At 44.7% G+C, this 21575-nt stretch overlaps 1 protein-coding gene across 2 annotated transcripts; it reads left to right on the forward strand.

The window, feature by feature from the left end:
- Positions 1 to 11671: 11671 nt before the first annotated feature.
- LOC102914756 (sodium-dependent glucose transporter 1C-like) lies at positions 11672 to 20686 on the forward strand. 2 transcript variants are annotated; one of them, XM_076552422.1, is made up of 4 exons: positions 11672 to 11975; positions 13286 to 13454; positions 15118 to 15234; positions 18352 to 20686. In XM_076552422.1, the coding sequence occupies exons 2-4, from the start codon at positions 13433 to 13435 to the stop codon at positions 19335 to 19337; spliced, it is 1125 nt and encodes a 374-aa protein (XP_076408537.1). In that variant the 5' UTR covers positions 11672 to 11975; positions 13286 to 13432; the 3' UTR covers positions 19338 to 20686. The 2 variants fall into 2 exon arrangements, with proteins under 2 accessions (XP_076408537.1, XP_076408538.1); XM_076552423.1 differs by having other exon boundaries at positions 11713 to 11782.
- Positions 20687 to 21575: the final 889 nt, after the last annotated feature.

Raw genomic sequence — 21575 nt, forward strand, 5'->3', positions numbered from 1 at the left:
GGAGCCAAAATAACAATGAGAAGGTGGAATGATGGCCTCGAGTCAGAGAGGAGAAAGGCTACTCATATTAAATGTGGCAAAACCTTATGTGTGCTATCCTTTATCAATGGTAGAACTAAGTGATTTTGTTTACTTCTTCCCAAGTTTTATGGTTGTTGGGGATCTTCCCCAGAGCTGCCCTCTCCAGACCCCGCCCCTCCCCTCTCCAGACCCCGCCCCTCTCCAGACCCCGCCTCTCCCCTCTCCAGACCCCGCCCCTGAGAAAGCCAAACAAGCAGTGGCTCCACCCCAGGAGGGCAGTTAAGGTCTGGTCCACAGACTTCCCCTTGTGGCTTTTCCTCATGGTTTCTCCTCTTCCCCTGGGACCACCCAGGAATGCTTTGCCCAGTTTAAACCTGGACTTATTAATTTGGCCTGGTTTGACTTATTGCATCAGCAGCATTACTCACTACTGGGGGATTTAAACTTTTCAGCTGGTGCATGCCGAGGTGAATTGAGTCTTCCCATCAGCATGTGGTTTGGCATGGCCATGGAAAGCCTCTCACTCTTCTTCCCCTGCTTCTGCTACACCTGACCATCTTAAGCCCAGTAAGCCACCCACTTCCAAACCATGCCCATAAGGGATCCAGGATCCCTTCCATGTCTCTGGTCCCCAGAGGCTTCCAGGGCACCTACTGAGGTCGTTGCTTCAGCGCCAGGTAGCTCCGGCCTGCTCCGGAGCAGAGACAGACCCTGCTCCTTGGAATTCTCCTGTCTGGAAGATATTGTATGGAAAAGGGGCTGGCTAGAGAAACCCACCCTGACCCTGGAGCCCAGAATTAGGGAAGGATGGCTCAGATAAAGCCAGTGAGAGAAACAGTTTAGCTCAGATCAGAGCCATCTCTGCCCCTGTCCAACTGACTTGTGAAATCAACCAATCACAGAGCAGGACAGTAGAACCCTGGCCCTAGGGCTCAGGACCAGGAAAAGAAACACAGCCTGTGTTTGGGACCTGGGCCAGAGAAATGAAAAGTTTATCCCCAAACCCAGAACCCAGGAAACATGCCCTGACTCTGAAACTAGTACCAAAATAACACTCTTGGCCCCTAGAATCAGAGTCAGTGAAAGAAATGTGCCCTGGCCTTAGAGGTAGTGTCAAAAAGCCAAGAAAGGCCAGTGAAAGAAACACAGTTTGGCCCTGAAATCAGAGCCATCTCTGCCCCTTGCTCACAAAACTGGCCAATCCCTGAACAGAAAATAAGCCAGCCAATCACAGTTGACACCACCCCCTAGACATCCTATATAAACCACCCTGCCCGGTCAGTTGTGAGCTGTTCTCTCCACCCTGGTAGAGGCAGCTACTCTCCTGGACCCCTCCTTCCCAAATAAACCTTTCTCAAGAGATTTGGGTGAAGACCTTCATTGACTGGTGAACAGAGGAACCTTGCTGGAACATCCCATAGTGGACTGAGCAAGGGGGAGCTGATAACACTGAGCCGGAGATTGTGGCTCTCCAAGAGAGGAGCAGGATTGCTGTGTCCAGCCAGGAGACCATCCCCCATCACACCAGGTATATCCTGACTTTCCCAAAGAGTCAGGATACCCTTCCTTGCTGAAACAGTTCCAGGCCTGACTCTCAGAAAACCTTCCTTTCCAAGGTTGAGCTGTTTCTTTGCAGTCCCAGCCATCAGAGCTGTGCTAAACAGTTCCAGGTGTCCGGGACACCTTCAGGGCAGAACTCTTGTCCTAAGCAGCTCTGGGGTGTCCGGGATACCTCGCCCTTCAGGGCTGAACTGTCTCCTTGCAGTTTCAGCCATCAATTTATTAACATTTTTGTGCTAAAACCTGGGACACCAAGCCCAGAGTTTTTGCAGTTTACTTACACTTCTACTCAGACAATTCCACACACTGTTTCCGGGACGCTGGCTTATGAAATAGGACAGAATTTTTGTAGCCTCTGGCCCCAGACACGGCTCGTGAATGGGTGTTTCTGAGTTAAATATGATCCCCTATCACTAAGAAATTCATCCAAATTAGCTCCCTCATGCAGGTTTGAGAGCAATGCATTCCCACCCCCTCCCCCTCTTGCTGTCTGTCTGCAGCTCTGCATCTATCTCTGCCCCAAATATCCCCTTCCCTGCTTCTGCCTGCCAGCACCCCATGTTTACCCTCAGCAGCTCCTCCCCTTTCTCTGACCTGTTGCTTCTGTCTCTGTTCACTCCCTCTCTCCCACTGCTGCCAGCCCTGATACTGCCCTGTGGGTCTCCAGTCACCTCCCACCATGGCTATGGCTTAGTGTGTCTCCAGGCAGATTCCTTCCTCCGCCTGGGAGTGTCTACCCCCGACAAAATTTTTGTTCGTCTTTCTGTTAAAATGTCCCTCTGTAGCTAGAGTTTTCCTGCCTGGCCCACAGTCAGGACAAATCTCTGACACCTGCCAGTCCCATAGCCGCTCAGACCCAACCAAAAAAACACAGAGACTTATATTGGTTACAAACTGTATGGCCGTGGCAGGCTTCTTGCTAACTGTTTTTATATCTTAAATTAATCCATTTCTATAAATCTATACCTTGCCACATGGATCATGGCTTACCGGCATCTTCACATGCTGCTTGTCATGGCAGGGGCAGCTGGCAGTGTCTCCCTGACTCAGCCTTCCACTTCCCAGAATTCTCCTCTCTCCTTGTCCCACCTATACTTCCTGCCTGGCCACTGGCCAATCAGTGTTTTATTTATACAGAATAATATCCACAGCATCCCTCCTATTCTGTGTGTAAAAATACCTGATGGTCTAATAAAGAACTGAACAGCCAATGGAAAGGCAGGAGAAAGGATAGGTGGGGCTGACAGGCAGAGAGATATACAAGGAGAAATCTGGGAGAGGAGAGATCTAGGAACCAGAGAAGGAGGAGGACCCAGAGGTCAGCCGCCTAGCTACACAGCAAGCCATGGAGTATGAGTAAGATTTACAGAAGTAAGAGAAAGGGAAAAACCCAGAGGCAAAAGGTAGACAGGCTAATTTAAGTTAAGGAAGGCTGGTAAGAAATAAGCCAAGCTAAGGCCAGGCATTCATAATTAAGAATAAGCCTCTGTGTGGGATTTATTTATGAGCTGGATGGTGGGCACCCAAAAAGAGCCAAGACAAACAACCACAGATCGTTCTTACCATAGGCCCCCACACAACAGAGATAGCTGAGCATTAAGTGAAACCTCTGCAACTGTGAGCCCCAATCAATCCTTCCCATATCAAGCAATCTCTCATGTATTTATCAAGTATTGACTACTGCAGGGTTGGATCCCAATCTTCTGCTAAGTGAACAGTGCTGCATCATATGCACTGTTCTCTCCTTGGGATGCCTTGGATGGAGAGTTGTGTGCTAGAGAACCAAGGACTGGGCTGGTCTCTGCCTCTCACAGCATCTCTGCCCTTCTTTAGAAGTGTTCCCTCCTCCTCTCCCTAGGCTCCCATCTCTGTGTACTTCTGTCCAGATGTTGAAAGGAGATTGTGTAACCTGGCACACAAGGAGTAAATGCCATTGCTCTATTTATTCATTTTAGTCGTTTAAGATAAAGTTTCTCTGTGTAGCCTTGGCTGTCCTAGAACTGTCTCTGTAGACCAGGCTGGCCTTGAACTCACAGAGATCTGCCTGGTGTGCCCCACCACTGCCCATCTTCACGCCATTGTTCTATTGAGACCACCCGCTGGAGTTTCTGGTCAGTCTGTGAATGGAGTGAATGGGTTGGCTTGAGGTCTGATCCTCTGCTCCCTCCTAGAGAGCTGGCTCTCTCACACTCCTACACACACTACTCTGAGAGCAGGAGCACTTACCACTCAGTGGGAAACTTCACTTTTAGTCTATTCCAGGGTAGACAGGGCTCAGTGACTACTGTCAATGGGTACCTGAAGGACACCAGCAGACCCTGGGAACAAGGTTCTTCTTTTCAAATGGAGTTTAAACAAACATCTAATTGCAAATTTCTTTTTGAAAAAGTCTATTATTCAAAGTTAGTAGATTCTATTTTTAAAATTTATTTACTAAGTGTGTGTGTGTGTGTGTGTGTGTGTGTGTGTGTGTGTGTGTGTGTAGTCCATGTGTGTGCAGGTACCCTTGGAGACCAGAAGAGGGCATTGTACCAGACCTTTTCTTTTAGGCCACCAACCTGCTCCCAAATCATGATACAGAGACTAATTATTAACTTTGAATGCTCAGCATAGCTTAGGCACATTTCTGGCTAGCTCTTTTAACTTGAATTAAAGTGTTTTTATTTATCTACCAAGAGTTTCAGTGTTTAGCCCTGTCCCTTATCACTTACAGAAAATGCTAATTCTGGGAGGAGCATGTCCTCTTCTGAGTCCAGACAACCTTTGGGCCTTTTGACCTTGCTTTATTTTTAAATTATTTGTGTGTGTGTGTGCGTACACATTCCATGCATATGGAGGCCAAAGGTCAACTCTGTACAGTCAGTTCTTTCCATCCACTTTTACATGATTGAACTTAGGTAGCTAGGCTTGCCCAGAAAACACACTACACACTGAGCCACCTCTTCAGCCAAGACACTTACTTTGTTGAAGTGACTCAGGAGCAGAGGCATTCCAGAAAGGACAGTTTACCTGCTATGGGAGCTTGAGAAGACTTAACTGAAAAATATAAGTACTTGATGGAAAAACAAAACAAAAGTGAAAGTTTCTAATGTGCAGTACTGTATTTGAAGAGGAATTGACAATAACATCCATGGCCGTCATGTTCCTGAAGATCACAAGTCCTCATAAGAGCAAATGCAGCTAGAGAAAACCCCACAGAACTGCCCTTGTAAGGTCCAGGTTTATGGGAAGTGATCAAGGTTTTTTGTTTGTTTGTTTGTTTGTTTGTTTTCAAGCTGAATAACATTTAATAAAAAGAACCACTTTCTTAATACGGAGAGAAAAAAAAGTAAAACAAACAAAGTGTTAAAAAAAACCCAAAGCCTCCAAATCACAACACTTGGAAACATGGCAACTGGGAGGTAAAAGCTACAAGTCCCAGGGCAGAGACAAAACATCCAAAATAAAAAGACTCGCAAAAATGGCTGAAGTAGAGGCCGAGGTATTAATAAGGCTGTGATCCCCGGCCAAACCATGACACTCTCAGAGATCCTCAGAAGAGGTTTTGAGCTCCTCCAAGTCTTCCAAAGTTTCAGAGAGCCCGGGGCTCTCCTGCTCTTCCAAGGCTTTCCGAGGTTTAAGGAAGTAGGGTCCCGCGGACAGATTTTCCTTCTCCCAATACAGCAGGCTGACGCAACTACGCCCTGTTAAGGACAGCTTTTGCCTGGGCGGACTTTCCAGGCTCGGCGGCGCAGGCGCAACTCCCCCTGTTGTACTTGCAGCCAGGGTCATAATAATAAAGGCTGCACTGGCACCCTTGGATCTCTGGTTTGGGCTCGCTGTCACGTGACTCGCACACACACTCACTCAGCTCCTCTCTGCATTTCTTGGACCACTCCTTGTGGTCCTCCACCATGACTTCTTCCTCAATGTCTTCTACCTCGGGGTTGACAGCCAAGGCCTTGCTTAACTCCTTGCTTTGGTCTGGCTCCGCCTTGAAGTGTCTTTCCAGCTCTTGACAAGGCTCATGGGTAAGCTCGGAGTGTTCATTCCCGCCGGCTGCCAACCCCTCACCATCCGAACCTTCTTCTGAGGGCCCAGACGTGCACAACTTCGGAGACTCCGCCATCTTAACCGCGGTCACTTTGGCTGCAGATGATCAGTTTCGTGATCAAGGTTTTATTGTATTAAACACACAACCAATAGATTGACACTGCCATTCTTATCTTGGAGTGCAAAGTGCTTTTCTCTGGACTGTGATATGAGAAGTGCTTAGTGATGCTGAAGTGGGCAAAGGGCCATCTGTTCCTGCCCCTCTAGAACCCATGAGCCCCAGGAGGAGAAAGGACCCAGGAAAATGGTGACTGCAGTGTCTTCTTGTGCCCAGCACTAGAGATAAGTCTTTGGTTCCATGGATTTTGACCCCTGACTGATGTAAGAATTACCTGCAGTTTTCCAAATTTACCAATGCCCAGCACTGTACACTGAAATGCCCACTTACTGGCAGCGGGCCTGAGCACTGACCTTTAAGTTCCTCTGTAATGTAACCTCAGGCAAAGTGGAGAAGCAGTGCCTTTGGGAATGTAGAAAACAGGAACCTCTGCAGGGCAGAGCTGGTGGACAGGCTGCAGAAGCTGTGCTCTTTGTGGTGATCTTACTGTGCATTCTCTCGGAAGGACAAGCAGGGATGGAGAGATGCCCTGTTTCCTGTCACCATTGCTGCTGCTTGCTCAAGTGGACAGGAAGATGGATTCTGTTGCTGAAGTTTTGCCACAACATAAGCAATTCCAGACTCTGCAGCTCGCTGACTCCTGCCCAGGCACTCTAATACACTGTGGTTTTATTCCAGCTAATCAACGGTAGTTGTGTTTCCTCTTTGAATGAAAAAATGAAATCAAAGGGGGAGGACATGAGTACTCCTGAAGCATGGACAAGATTTTTAGGGCAGATGTAAGGGAGAAAGCAGGAAGAGGGGAGAGTCCAGGCTGAACATGGCTGGCAGACTAAACCAGACCACGAGAGAAGACAGGCAGCTGTGCAAGAGACTGTTGTAGAGGGATCAGGCTGGGGGAGGGGAAGCAGAAGCCCCACCCCTGGGAGGGAGAGGTTCAGGGTAGGGAGCAGAGTGGGCAAGTGCTGGGAGGAGCCACAGGTAGTGAGTGAGACTTGTCCTGGGTTTGAGACCTAACACTCTTAAAGAGTAGTATAGACAGATCTCTAGACGGTCACATTAAATAAAAAACACGGAGCCAGATAGAGTGGTGAAAACCCGAGAGATCAGGAAATAGGGAAAGCTACAACTAACCTCACCTCACAACTCCACAGCTTCCAAAAGTGAGTTACTTCTGTCTACCCATGCCTTGCTGTTCTGCCCTCTGATTTGCCCTCTCTGTCAGATACATCACTTCCTCTTCCTGCCCAGCTCTGTCACTTCCTGTCTGTCTGTACAGACCTCCAGACCTCCAAGGTTAACTAGTGTTGGACTTTAAGGCATGTGCCACCACACCAGGCTATGTTCCCAGTGTGGCCTTGAACTCACAGAGATTCAAACAGATCCCTGCCTGCCAAGTGATAGGATTAAAGGTGTGTGCTATCATTGCCTAACCTCTGTTTAATATAATGGCTGGCTTTTTCATCTAATCTCCAGGCAAGCTTTATTTATTAGAGCACAAATAAAATATCACCATATTTCCCCTTTTTTGTCTAAAAGTATACAACTTTATACAACTTTTTTTGTATAAAAAAAGTTATAGCTAATATAGGAAAAACTATATACAATAAGTACAATAACTGTATACAATATATACAAGCAATAAGAACATCAACAGTGTATAGTCCATTTGTATTTGATAAATTCAGTGAAAATATTCCATTATCTACCCTATTTTGATGAGTCCAAAATGTACCTAATTCACTTTCTATCCTAACTTATATTACCAACAGAAAACTATCTTATGATGTCTTTCAATTTTATATACTTTACATCTCTTAGTGAGTTTCTTTTCTAAAATTTCTTAACAAGGAAAACTGTAACTACAACTATCTAATCTTCAACTCCCTCAGAGACCCAAGAAGGAAATAATATTACCTAGTAAAACAGGAAATGCAAACAAGCAACTTCCAAAAAATGTGAGTTATGACAGAAACAGCCAGCCTCCTGGACAGTCACCTGAGGTTTTTCTGCAACATTGGGGCATCATCTTCAGCCTACAGGCTTAGCATATCTGACAGACTCATTTGTGAAGCAGGAGGTGTGCAAGGTCTACTGCTTGACCCCACATTAGGTGTAAGTATTCCTTGTACCAAATAAACTTGAATTCCATCAGTGTCATGGCATGATTCAGGATTTTAAATTCTAAAAATTGCTGGTATTTTTGTAATTAGGCTTCCCAGTCTTCTCAGCTTGTGGGTGGCTTCATCTCCTTTTTTCAATGCCAGTCTACCATTGAGAGGCCAGACTCTGTCAGCCTAGTTACTCCTCCAAGTACAACCACTCCAGCTACTGTTCCACTGTACACCAGGAGCAAATCGGTCCACTGCCTGTTCAGATTCCTTCAAAGGAAGGGGCACTGTCCCTTTTCCAGATTGCAGAGCCACTTCAGCGATGGTGCCATATTGTTCTGGCCTCAGAGGACGCCTGTTGCTAAAGCTGTAACCATACTTGTCAAGGATCTGCATTCCGTGTGTGTGTGTGTGTGTGTGTGTGTGTGTGTGTGTGTGTGTGTGTGTGTCCTGCCTGTCCATTTTGGACAGCATACTGTCAGCAGTCAGTGTGGGGGAACTTTCTTGCTCAGTGGCTAACTTTTGCCGCAGTGAAAGTTAACTCCATGTGGAGGGGCTTCAATGCCCATATCTTCTCTGAAGTAGGTTGGTGCTGCCAGGAGCAGACATGTCTCATAGTCATAAAAAAAAGAAAGAAAGAAAGAAAGAAAGAAAGAAAGAAAGAAAGAAAGAAAGAAAGAAAGAAAGAAAGAAAGAAAGAAAGAGGGGGCTGGAGTGATAGCTCAGAGGTTAAGAGATCTAGTGCTCTTCCAGAGGTCCTAAGTTCAAATCCCAGCACCCACATGGTGGCTCACAACCATCTGTAGTGAGATCTGGTGCCCTTTTCTGGCCTGCAGGCAAACATGCAGACAGAGCACTGTATTATGATAAATAAATAAATAAATCTTTTTAAAAAGAAAAGAAAAAAATCTATGTTATTAAAACATCTTAAATGCCACATTCTATAGATCTCTGAAGGGTTTGAAGATGACCTGTCTATCTAAAATATATTTCTGCTTGAAATTAGTCAAGAATATCTTCATGATTTTGAGTGTTGCACACTTACATGAGGTTCCTGCAATGTGAGTAGCATTTCATTTCACACTGTTGCTATAAAAATGACATGCACAATCCTTGTTTTTTTCAGCCTCAAGAACTTTCTGACAATTTCTAAACTTACCAGTTCACCAATGAAACTGTTACTTGCTACATGACTTACTGTGTCTATTGTTGATACATTTCCTAATGGAGATTATTATAGCTACGCCTCTGCCTCAGAGGAGAAAGGAGATTTTCTGAATAGTATGTCTAGCAGGAACTGGGTACCTGAAAGCCTGATGTTGGGATCCATGGCCCTGTTCTGCACATAGACAAGAACAGTGAAACAGCTGAGTGTTTCTAACTCAGCATGGTTCACATGTATGCTTATCTCCTCACTCCACATTTATGACTCCTTGGAAAAGATATTTTTAAAGTGGGGAAGTTGAAGTTGAAAGAGATTAAATGTCCTATCTAAACAATTGCCATCCCAGCTTTGAGTGACTCGGATTTACAACTGTGTGTTCTGCTCACGACAGAACTTTCTTTACCTTTGTTTCGTACTAGGGACACTGGGCACGCTTTGACCTTTGTGTCTCCTCTTAGGCAATCCTGCCACTAAGGAGCAGAAGCAGCATTCAATGTCCTAAGTGCATGAGTGTTGAATAAATGTCCCCGACACCCCATACTTTCTACAAGGAAGAGTTTGGTTATTTCTGTATTCCTATTTTATCTTCATAGATTGGGTTGGGTGTGAGCATAGGTTCTGACACTTTTTCTGTGAGATGCTCCCTGGGACCAGAAAGATGAGACATTATTTGTTTCACAGGACACACTTGAGGCCTCACTGGTGCTTTATGGCGCTTCCCCCTGGAAAGGTTAATGGTGTAGGGATGGTGATTTCTAACTCTTTACTAAAACAGCCATTCTCTGAGAAAACCATTCAGCTGGAATTCAAATGTAGTTCCTAAGCTACCACCCCAAGATTTCCTTTAACCTCTTCTGTGTCTGGGCCAACAGGCTGATATATCATACTGAACATACCAAGTTACAGTTACCATGGCGTGACCAGGAACTGTGTAATTTTGAATATGAGGGGGGACCATGAAAACACAGATGAGGGGAACCAGCTTCGATACAATGGTAACTTTTTACACACACTAACAACACTGTTTTTGATCCTCTCCCTGAACCCCTAAGCCGAAGCCTTGTAAGGAGGATGCTAGGTGCTGTTTTCACGGAGGAAGATACATCTAGGGGCTGTTTTCTCGTGAGTGGTGAAGCAGGTGTGGGGGGGGGCAGGGGGGAGGAGGGGGGGAAGAAGCCAGAATTCAGTCTGATTTTGCATGTCTCCAAATCCTGTGCTTGCTTCACTAAGCGGCACTATGTTTTTATTATTATTATTATTATTATTATTATTATTATTATTATTATTATGTGTCTTTCACATCTTGTATCTTGATCCCATTCATTCCTCATCCCTTCACATCCATTCCTGCAAACACCCACCACCACCAATAAAACAAAATTAAAAAGAAAGGACAAAAATAAAGTGAAAAAAACTAAAAGAGAAAAAATTAGAAATCTCTTCATGGAGCCCAGGGTGGGCAGCCCCAGGCCTGCCTGTAGGTCTCCCTGTCTCACTCAGGTCGCCGTGATGCTGTGCTGAGCCATGCTACCTCATTACGAGGAGATCATCATAGTGCCCAACTGCTGGGCATCATGGGCCGACTCCTGGTTGGTGCGTTTAGCTGCGTTCCATCCACCTCAGCAGCAAGGCACAGGGTGGGTACTTGGTTGGAGTTCCACTGAGGGCCAGGGTTAGAATCCCCTGCCCCTGCTCAGCTGCATTCCACCCACATCGGCCAAATGGGGAGGATGGGCCTACACCAAGATTTATTCACACCTGCCCTCTATAAGCTGCCCTTTGACTTACCTGTTTAATTCATGTATTATTCACCTATGAAATCTGGCTTCAGCTCATACCCGACTACACACTGCTCTACTCCAAGGAAAACTCTGGTTTCCTGGCTGTGTTTAATCCTTTAATTAATGTAATAATTTATTTATCAGAACTTTGAGTGACTTTTCTTTCCGTTTTTGTTTTTTTGAGACAGGGTTCCTCTATGTAGCTCTGGCTGTCCTGGAACTCGCTCTGTAGACCAGGTTGGCCTCGAACTCACAGAAGATCTACCTGCCTCTGCCTCCTAAGTGCTGAAATGAAAGGTGTGCACTACCACATCCAGCGTTTGAGTGACTTTCTTATGCTAGGAATTGCAGATGGACTTTGCTCTCTCTGCTGGGGGCAGGGCTCTGGCAAGTTTCTGAGAGCCAAGCTTTCCTCTTCTTCCCTCCTCTGGTGACCCTGGGGGCTGGCCTCACCTTGTGGGTCTGGCAGTGATTTTCCTTGGCCACAGGGGTGTCTTCTGTCCTGAGGCTGCATTTGAGCCCGTGCCCCTGGAGCCCAGCAGAGGCGCGGGCTGCAGCATGGACATCTCATGGAAGGGTAGCCTGGGAAGTGGCATGGGGAGAGGCCGCGGGCCGCAGGGGCGGGGCGGGCTGCGCCCACATCTTACTAGCCAGGAGGATGTGAGGGCGTCCAGGACCTTTGGAAACCGCCAAGCTGGAGCTGGAGACAGAGCTGGAGTTCCGCGGGGCCCCTGCCCCAGCTACTGGGCTCCTGCGGGAATATCGGGACCCAGCGACACGCAAGGAGCAGGAGGCAGCAGCAGCTGAACGCAACAATGGGCTGACCTGGTTCATCACACTGGTCCTGTATGCCGCCTTCATAGGGCTGGTGAGAGCCTAGGCTGCCCCTTCCCGGGCTGGGGTAGGAGACTCCCGCAGGGGAGAAGTACTCCCCAGCTGCAGACCAGTTTCCCTAGCCTGCACTGGAGGAGTTTGGGTGCATTCATCTTACCGGGTCTCTGTTTCCCCATCTAGAAAATGGGCACAGTTCTAATCTTGGAGGGTTTTTGTCAACCCAAACGGATTGCCTGGGTTGCCTTAATGTGTTTTCCAACATCTAAAAACTGTCAAGGTCACCTGGGTGCGACAGCAGGGGATACAGCAAAGGGGACCAGGGGCTCCACCTGCTCTCCTCTGCAACCACCCAGGCAAAGTCCAAGTTACTTAGGTGTTCAGTGCGTGCGTGCATGCGTGTGTGTGTGTGTGTGTGTGTGTGTGTGTGTGTGTGTGTGTGTGTTTAAGGAACGGCCCATATTACAGTAGAATAATCAGGAAGCCTGTGGGAGAGTGTGCTGGCTTTGGGAGAATATACAGTAATTATTACCTCTTCCTGGTGGCCTGAGCATGTTCAACCAACTGGCAGGTTTGCAGAAGCAAAGGGACTCCCTTCTTCATCCGGTGGTCAGGTCTTTAAGATTTTAGAATTTTTAGGCCCTGTGTCACCAAGCAGCCCCAGACGGAGGCTGAACTGTGATGCTTCTGCCTCAGTCTCCCGACAGATCGCCAACACCTGGCTTCCTTCTTGGGCTACTCTGATGTGGGAGGGACTTCGAAGGAAAACACCACAGGTGCCCTGGGAGCCTTCACTGTGTGCCAAAGTCTCACGAGTCCTTTGAAGGGATTGATAAAAACCTGGACTCAGCCCTCTTTCATTGAACTTGGTGCTTGCTGCTGCCCTGTCCACACTCTAGTCCTTACTCCCCGGTTCCCGCTGCTAAGACAGGGGACACGTTGGTTTGCAGCAGAGCAGTGCAATTCCCATCAATTACTCTGGAAATGTTGATAGATGTCTTAGAAACGTTTCCCCGAAAGCACCAATGATTCCTCTTCAACCCTTGGCTCTTGCTAACACAGTGTAAGGCAACATGTTATTGATAAAACCGTTTTGCTTATGTGATGTAATATTTCCTTAAAAGCCTTAGAGTCTATATTCCTTCCTGGTGGCTTTGGGCTTTTCCTTAGAGAAGACTATAGATTTAGAAACATTCAGATAGTTGATTTCCAGCATGTTGTATTTATGTTGTTCAGAGAGACCTCTGCCAGAAGTATTGTGTTTTTTACATAACCAACACCAGCAATAAGTTGTTTGAGAATTTTAATTTTGATATCTAAATTCCTATATCAGTTGTAAATGGAGTATATCTAAAACAAAATATTTTGAGAATAAATTATATATCTTATTAACTATAAATACAGAAAAATCTTGTAAGATGTTCTTCAAAATCTAAAAATTGCAGCCAAAGCCAGACAATATTTAAAAATAGAGTAGAAAAATAACTCACAGGAGTGTATTCCTCTAATAGGAAAGGGTTGCACATTTTGTCCTGTTTGAATAAAGGGAACCTCTACATTACATTGCAATCCCCCCTCCCATTGTTTATCATGGAAAATGCTACCATTTGAATAAACATCAATTTAATGGTTGTGAGTTTAAAGCTCTTCTCGGTTTAAATTTTAGGGAATAAGCATTGCCATCCTTGGGCCTACATTTCAAGATCTGGCAAAAAATGTAAACCAAAACATCAGCAGCCTCTCTCTCATTTTTGTGGGCCGTGCTTCTGGATTCATATGTGGTACCGTGATCGGTGGCCTTCTCCTTGACTACATGAATCATTTTTTACTTTTGGGTAAGTAAACGTAAACACTGCTTTTTGCTTTTTTTTTTTTTAACAATTTTTTTTTTTTTTTTTTTTTTTTTGGTTTTTCGAGACAGGGTTTCTCTGTATAGCTTTGCGCCTTTCCTGGAACTCACTTGGTAGCCCAGGCTGGCCTCGAACTCACAGAGATCCGCCTGCCTCTGCCTCCCAAGTGCTGAGATTAAAGGCGTGTGCCACCACCGCCCGGCTTAAACAAATTTTTAACTTGAATCTAAACATTAAAAGCATAGACTTCGCCGGGCGATTGTGGCACATGCCTTTAATCCCAGCACTCGGGATGCAGAGGCAGGCGGATCTTTGTGAGTTCGAGGCCAGCCTGCTCTACAGAGCAAGTTCCAGGAAAGGTGCAAAGCTACACAGAGAAACCCTGTCTCGAAAAACAAAAACAAAAACAAAAACAAAAACAAAAACAACAACAACAACAAAAAACCCAAACCAAAACAAAAAACAAACAAACAAAAACCATAGATTTCAGAATGGCTGACAGTGGAAATGGGCGTGGATGTCCTCCCTGACAACTGGGCTTCCATAGGATGGAACCTATACCAAACCTTCTAGAAACTTGAATAGCTCTCTCTAGGGAGTGAATGTTGCTAACTCTGACCAGTGCTGGCCTTTCCTGTAATGTAGGCTCTGCTCCAGCCCCACTCGCTGGTTGACCATGAAGCTCTGCTTATCTGGGGGAGGGGCAGAGCTTCTGGGCCATGAGGGTCAGAATGACTCCTGGAACCTGGCCAGGCTCTGTGGACTTGGGGTTGAAGATGAAGGGACCCGGGACAGTAGTGAACTGACGTAGGCTCTACTTGAGTCCTGCTGCCCATGTCAGAGTTGAGCACAGGCTGATCCTCTCGGATCCTGACCCTGGAGAACAGGGCAGAGCTGTTAGCATGCCTTTTTCAATAAACTGGCATGATTAAAAATATTTTAGATTACTATGATAAAACTCCTTTGGAGGCAAAGTGAATATTTTTTTTGCTGACAAATATATTACTTCCAAAGTGGGTTAGAAGACTATTTTTTCTGTACTTCCCTTTGTCCCCCAAATGAACTGATTTGGTCAAGTTTTCCTATATCCTATTATAATGGTTGAGTTTTATTTTTACATTGTCACCTCATATAAAAATTCTCTTTGAAGTAATACTTCTGGGATTAACTCATACACTATAAAATTTATCTTTGTTATAATTTCTAATTAGCAATGATCAAATTGTATTCAAGTCATGGTATTTTACATTTTTATAGTCTGCAAATACTTATAAAAGATTTAGATAAAACCACCATATACGTCAACTGTATCTCTCATCTACTCATGATTAAACATTTTGTTGTGGTGGTGGTGGTATTTTGCCTTTTTGGTTTGTTTGTCTTTGAGACAAGATCTTACTCTGTAGACTTGGCTGACCTGAAACTATCTCTGCAGATCATGCTGGCCTCAAACTCATATAGAGATCTGCCTGCCTCAGCCTCCCAGGTGTTGTGATTAAAGTTAGTGTGTACCATCACACATAGCCCAAGACCAACCAGTTAATTCAGTGTTATTTTGCATTTTTACAATTGTTTATGATGTTCCTATGACCTCGGACCCTGATGAATACTTTTTTTTACAGCTGGCTTTATTGTCTTTTTTCCTCAGGTGTGTCAATGTTGGCTACCACAGCTGGGTTTTATCTCATTCCTTTCTGCAAGAAGGCAGTCTTTCTGATTGTCATGATGTCTGTCTTTGGTGCTTCAGTTAGTGTTGTGGATACAGGTTAGTGAACCCTTCAGTATCATCTCTAGAACTGGGGATAGTACCATGAGGAAAAGTAGACTATATGAAACTGTAGTGTCATTAGTCTTGCTATTAAAATGGCACGGACTCACACAATCAGCATTACAGTTCCAGTGCCATGTCTTGCCACTCAGGGCTGGTCATGGTGGTGCACACTAACTTTAATCACAACCAACTAATTATTATACATCTAACTATGAAGTGAACTTTGAGGATTTTGCTTTATGAGAGATTGTTAGATGATCCAAACACGGAAAGACTCCCTTTCTGTGGGAAAGTACAATGCAAATGGGCAGGCTTTCATGGTCAGATAGAGTTTCACCACTTTAGTGTAAGAGAAAATGATGACCTGATAGACAAAGTTTATTAATTACTTTGTAATTGCTCTGATAAAAACACTATGATGAAAGCAACTTATAGGAGACAGAGTTTATTTGGGCTTAGGGTTCCAGAGGGTTGGAGTCCATGCTGGGGGAGCCAAGGCATAGTGGCAGGAGCAGGAAGCTGGGCTCTCATCTTGAACCCCAAGCACAGAGCAGAGAGAGCAATTAGAAATGGCAGGGATCTTCTAGATTCTCAAAGCCTGCCCCAGTGGCAGACTTTCTCCAGAAAGGCCACCTCCTAACCCTACCTAGAAGATGCCACCAACTGGGGACCTAGTACTCAAATGCCAGGATTATGGAGGACATTCTCAGGTAAACCCCCATACAGGGTGGATTATTATATGGCTGCAGAAGCACAGAAGGAACCCTTCAACTTCAAATGTACTCCAGATTCTGCACTTAGAGAGATCAGTGCGGGTACCATATTCTTGCCTTTCTTTTTTGGTTGTCTTAGTTAAGGTTTCTATAGCTTCAATGAAACATCATGATCATAGAGCAAGTTGGGGAGGAAAGGGTTTATTAGGCCTACACTTCAGCATTGCTGTCCATCACTGAAGGAAGTCAGAACAGGAACTCAAAACAGGGCAGGATCCCGGAGGCAGGCGCTGATGCAGAGGCCATGGAGGGGTGCTGCTCACTGGCTTGCTTCCCCTGGCTTGCTCAGCCCACCTCCTTGTAGAACCCAGGACTAGCAGCCCAGGGATGGCACCACCCACCATGGGCTGTGCCCTCCCCCATTGATCACTAATTGAGAAAATGCCTTACAGCTGGATCTCAAGGAGACGTTTCCTCAGCTGAGGCTCCTTCCTCTCTGATGATTCTAGTTTGTGTCGAGTTGACACACAGAACCACCCCGAACAGGTGTTTTCTTTCTCCACTGCAGAAAATCTCCAGTTTCACTCTGTCATCAAAGACATCCTAAATTACATGTGGATCTTTGTTTATCCCTAATCCTAGCTTTCCACCCTCACCTTTCTTGCTCTTAGGGAAGAAAAGATATTTGACAGATCATGGAAATATTTTACACTTCAAGCTTCATTTGAATGTAAACTTAACAGTGTGGAACTCTATGATTGTCCCAAAATACCAGATTTTTAAATGACAGCCAAATACTAGATGCTTCTGGATTTTTACCTTGTGGGTGTTGAAACTATGTAGTGCACAATTCTGAAAATTGTTTTTGTTTCCTAAAACAAGCATGCCAGAATTCTGGGGAAGTCTGGCTCCCAGCTGGGTGTTTAGCATCTGGTTTAGACCTAAGCAAACAATATTCTTCAATTGGAATTGAAACCTAATTAGAAGTACTGAAGCTTTGGTAGTTTTCCCACCATTAGATAAAATTGTGCCTAGCATATATCTACATATGGACCTGGGGATATAGTTCAGCTGGGCAGAGTATTTGCCTAGTATGCATGAAATACTGGGTTCAATACCCAGCACTGCATAAACGGACGGGCACATGCTTGTAATTCTAGTACTTAAGTGGTACAGGTGGAGTATCAAAAATTCAAAATCATCTTTAGCTACATAGCAAGTTCAAGGTCAGTATGGCATATATGAGAACTGTCTCAAAAATACAAATAAATTTATCAGTGTCTTTGCTGTTCTATTGTTGTGAAGAGACTCCATGACCAAGGCAGATTATAAAAGAAAGCATTTAATTGGGGGCTGGCTTACAGTTTCTGAGGGTGAATCCATGACCACCATGGCAGGGAGCATGGCGGCATGGCACTGGAGCAGCAGCTGAGAACTTTACATCCTCGTTCCGAAAGGGAGAGAGAGAGATTGACTGTGCCTGGGGTTTTGAAACCTCAAAGCCCACCCCCACTGAGACTCTTCAACAAGGCCACACCTGCTAATCCTTCCTAAACAGTTCACCAGCTGGGGACTAAGCATGCAAACATGTGAGCCTATGGGGGCCATTCTCATTCAAACCACAATTAGCATTAAGCCCCAGTGAGATTACCACTGGTTTATACTATATTGTTTCGAATAGACCTAGCTCCAGTGATAGTTTAGTGATTTGTAAACTCCATGGATGAAGATGAGACTTACCACCGTCCTCCGGTGATAGTGGGTAGGAGCACCTTAATTACAGAGTGGCTTTGGTTATAAACTCAGAACATCCCAAACTCCTACCACCTAATAGAGACAACTCTGTAGCAAGAATCTTAAAAGTTCTTATTAATAAAATCAAACCCGAGGCCAGTTATTGGGGTCAATGCTGGTAGATCAGAGAGACAGAACAAGCCACAGCTATCTCACCTTGCCAATTTCTCAGCTGGTCCTGTTTCCTCAGACTGGAAGCCTCTGAGTCCTCATCCAGAATGAATCTCAGCTGAACTGTGTTGCTCCAAAACCTGAAAGCTTAACCAGCCAAATGCTTAACCAGCCAAATGCTTCTAGTTTCTGGTCCTCACGCCTTATATACCTTTCTGCTTTTTACCACCACTCCCTGAGATTAAAGTCTTGCTTTCTGGGATTAAAGGCATGTCACCATGCCTGTCTGTATCCTTGAACACATGGATTTCTATCTCTGGAATTCTAGGATTAAAGGCAGGTACTATCACTGCCTATCCTTTATGTTTAATATTGTGGCTGCTCTGTCTCTGACCCCAGATAAGTTTATTAGCATGCACAATATTTGAGGGAACACAATACCACGCAACTCTTCTTCTACGAAGTGCCTGTCACATTATTTCTTTACTTGCAGGTGGGAACGTCCTCATCTTGGATCTGTGGGGAGACAAAGGAGCTCCACACATGCAGGCCTTGCATTTCAGTTTTGCCTTGGGTGCCTCCCTGGCTCCCCTGCTGGCTAAACTGGTCTGGGGTACGACAACATCCACTCAGAACCACACAGAGACAGACTTTGTCCCTCTAGTGCTGAACCGCTCCTCTGGAGCCACCTCAGACTCTCTGTTTGCGGTGCCTGAGGACATGACCCTGCTGTGGACCTACGCTTCCGTCGGCACCTATGTCTTAGTAGTCTCTGTCTTCCTGTTTGGTCTGTTTTGTAAGAAAAGCTCAAGGCAAAAAAAATCCACAGCATCTGGTCAGGAAGCTCGAAGAGCTAAATATCACTGGGCCCTGCTCTTTCTCCTCTTCCTCTTCTTCTTCTTCTACGTTGGAGCCGAGGTGACCTACGGCTCTTACATTTTCTCCTTCGCCACCACCCATGTTGGCATGGAAGAAAGTGAAGCAGCCGGCTTGAACTCCGTCTTCTGGGGGACCTTTGCAGCCTGCAGGGGCCTGGCCATCATCTTTGCGACACTCTTACAGCCTGGAACCATGATCGTGTTGAGTAACATTGGCAGTCTTGTCTCATCTTTTTTTCTGGTGCTTTTTCACAAGACCCCTCTTTGCCTCTGGATCGCAACGTCTGTGTACGGGGCCTCAATGGCAGTCACATTTCCCAGTGGAGTTTCCTGGATTGAGCAGTACACCACCTTAACTGGAAAATCCACAGCATTCTTTGTATTTGGTGCTGCTCTGGGAGAAATGGCTATTCCTGCAGTAATTGGAATTCTTGAGGGACACTACCCAGATCTGCCAATAGTTCTGTACATCTGCTTTGCATCAGCCATATTCACTGCTGTCTTATTTCCTGTGATGTACAAATTAGCCACCTTACCCCTGGATCACCACCTCAAAGGAAGAAGAAAGGTGAAGACCAGAGAGCTTTGCTTTCCAAATTGAGCTGAATGACCGTGAGAAAGAATATAAATGGAAATACGCAGAAAAATGAAATGGGACGATTTTGAAGTAGTTGAAATGAAGCATTTGAGGCATTCTGTAATAGAGGATTCTAAAAATATTTTGATTTGACAGAGCCCACAGCTAACTCTTCTAGGCAATTCCCAAATGCCTCCATGTCTGAGTCCTCTCAGTTAATGGTCGCAACTCCCCTGTGATACACCAGGAGAAAATGGACAAACATTTGGAAAGGATGAATTGTTTTATAACTTCATACTTACTTCACTTCTGACCAGGTAGAGCCATAAGCAGGTTATCAGCATTTTCCATAGGGATCAAAGTTTCTAGAGTCACTGTATGAAGATAAGGTAACTGCTAAAATGTTTTTGAAAGTCCTGGAGTTTCCAGAGTATTCCATAATGTACCAAGTGTTCTCATTCAATGGGATCTTGTAATGAGACTCCTGTTTAGGGGACTCATTAGGAAATATGTTTTTTGTGGTGTGTGCAAAAAGGCATTTGTGTTTAAGAAACTGGGTAGTGCTCCAGTAGGCAGACACCATAGGATGTAGAATGGATTAGCCTTTGCTGAGCAAATGACCAAGCATCCATTTTCTCTTACAAGAGTTGGAGAGAGTAGTTTTGATGGACGAGAAACTAGAAGTAGCAAAATTGAAGCTATAAAGGATTTCCTAATAACTTGCTCAGGAAATATTAAGTTACATGAAGTAGTATTTAATCAAAGGGTGTTACCTCCAAGCTGACTGGAAGAGAAGTAGTGTACTAACCAGGCTCCTTAGAAACCCAAGAGAGAAAATTGTGTGCCATAATTGAAGTTTAGGGTTGCTGAGAAAGTTTCTGCTAAATGTTGATTCACCAAGACTGACCTCCAGTTAGGCCTCATCCCCATAACAAAGAACTGCTCAAGGGGGCAGAGCAGGGTGACAACAATCATTATGCTTTGGCAAGATGAACCTGGGTAGGAACTATGCAAAAAGAACAGCACGGTGTATTGTATAATATCTTTGTATGTAAATCTGCCATCTGCCCAAGTGTCCAGACTGGCAGTCTCCTATATCAGCTTAAATTGTTCAAAATATAAGCTGAGCCAGAACCTGGGATATTTAAGGATGACAGACAACATTTGTGGAAAGAATAAGCCTAAGGTGTGTATACGAGCTAGGACATCCTCAACTGGAGGCCAGCTCTTCTTTGGGTATTAGCCACAGTTAGCCTCATGGTTTTGGTTTTTTGTACAGAGCTTTTCCTTTGTTAATTTCTGAGAGTGATTTCTTACTGTGTAGGCATATTGTTTGTATAACAGTTTCATGGAAGAGTATTTGGGAATGAGGACGCACTATTGAATTCTTTACCTTATTCCTAGTGTTGGGTTAAAGAATGCTAAGGACTTGTTTTGTCCTTTTATGAGAACACACAGGGAATATGTTTTTTTTTTTCAAGATGTGACTCTGCATTCTAGATTCACAATGAGCACTGACCATGGCTTCTTTCATATTATCTGCTTGTCCTACATCCTAGAAATGAAAGTGAGATTATTTCCAAATTGGGAAACTTCATAGGGTTTGGAGTTTGTCATGATTTCTGCTGAACAGCCCCTCCTTCACTTAAGATCAGAATTAAAAAAGAATATGCTTATATGGATATTTGCTAACACTTTAATAGTTCATTTGAATAATATATGGAAAAGCACTTTCATTGCTGAATTGTTTTTGTTACTCTTATTGTCCTGTTTTGTTTTGTCTGGTTCTGAAGCACTGTTTTGCTATGTATCATAGACTGGCCTGGAACTGGTGAACCTCCAACTCAACCTTCTGAATTAAACTCGGCAACTCCAGGTCACAATAGTGCTGTATTTGATCCATTCTAAAATAAATCTTTTCCTTATACTTTATCATCTCTGAAACAGATCTTATATGAAATAATCATTTAACTATTTAAACCAATAATATATTTTCCATATAAATATAGAAATACTGTACTTAATAATCAGTATCTTAGTATGTTAATTATTGAACTATGATTCTTCTGATTATGGCAATCGTACTATTTTGCAGATATTTTACAGGTGATGGGTGGTCTCACTGTGATGTCCAGGCTGGTTCCAAATATCTGAGCTCAAAGTGACTCTTCTTCCTCGGTATCCTGAGTAGGAAGACAGACAGGTGCCTCCACACCAGACAGAATGTTCCATCTGCATATGCTGTTTCTAATGATAATCACT

This window comes from Peromyscus maniculatus, chromosome 16 (genome assembly GCF_049852395.1).
Source record: "Peromyscus maniculatus bairdii isolate BWxNUB_F1_BW_parent chromosome 16, HU_Pman_BW_mat_3.1, whole genome shotgun sequence".
Taxonomy (NCBI): domain Eukaryota; kingdom Metazoa; phylum Chordata; class Mammalia; order Rodentia; family Cricetidae; genus Peromyscus; species Peromyscus maniculatus.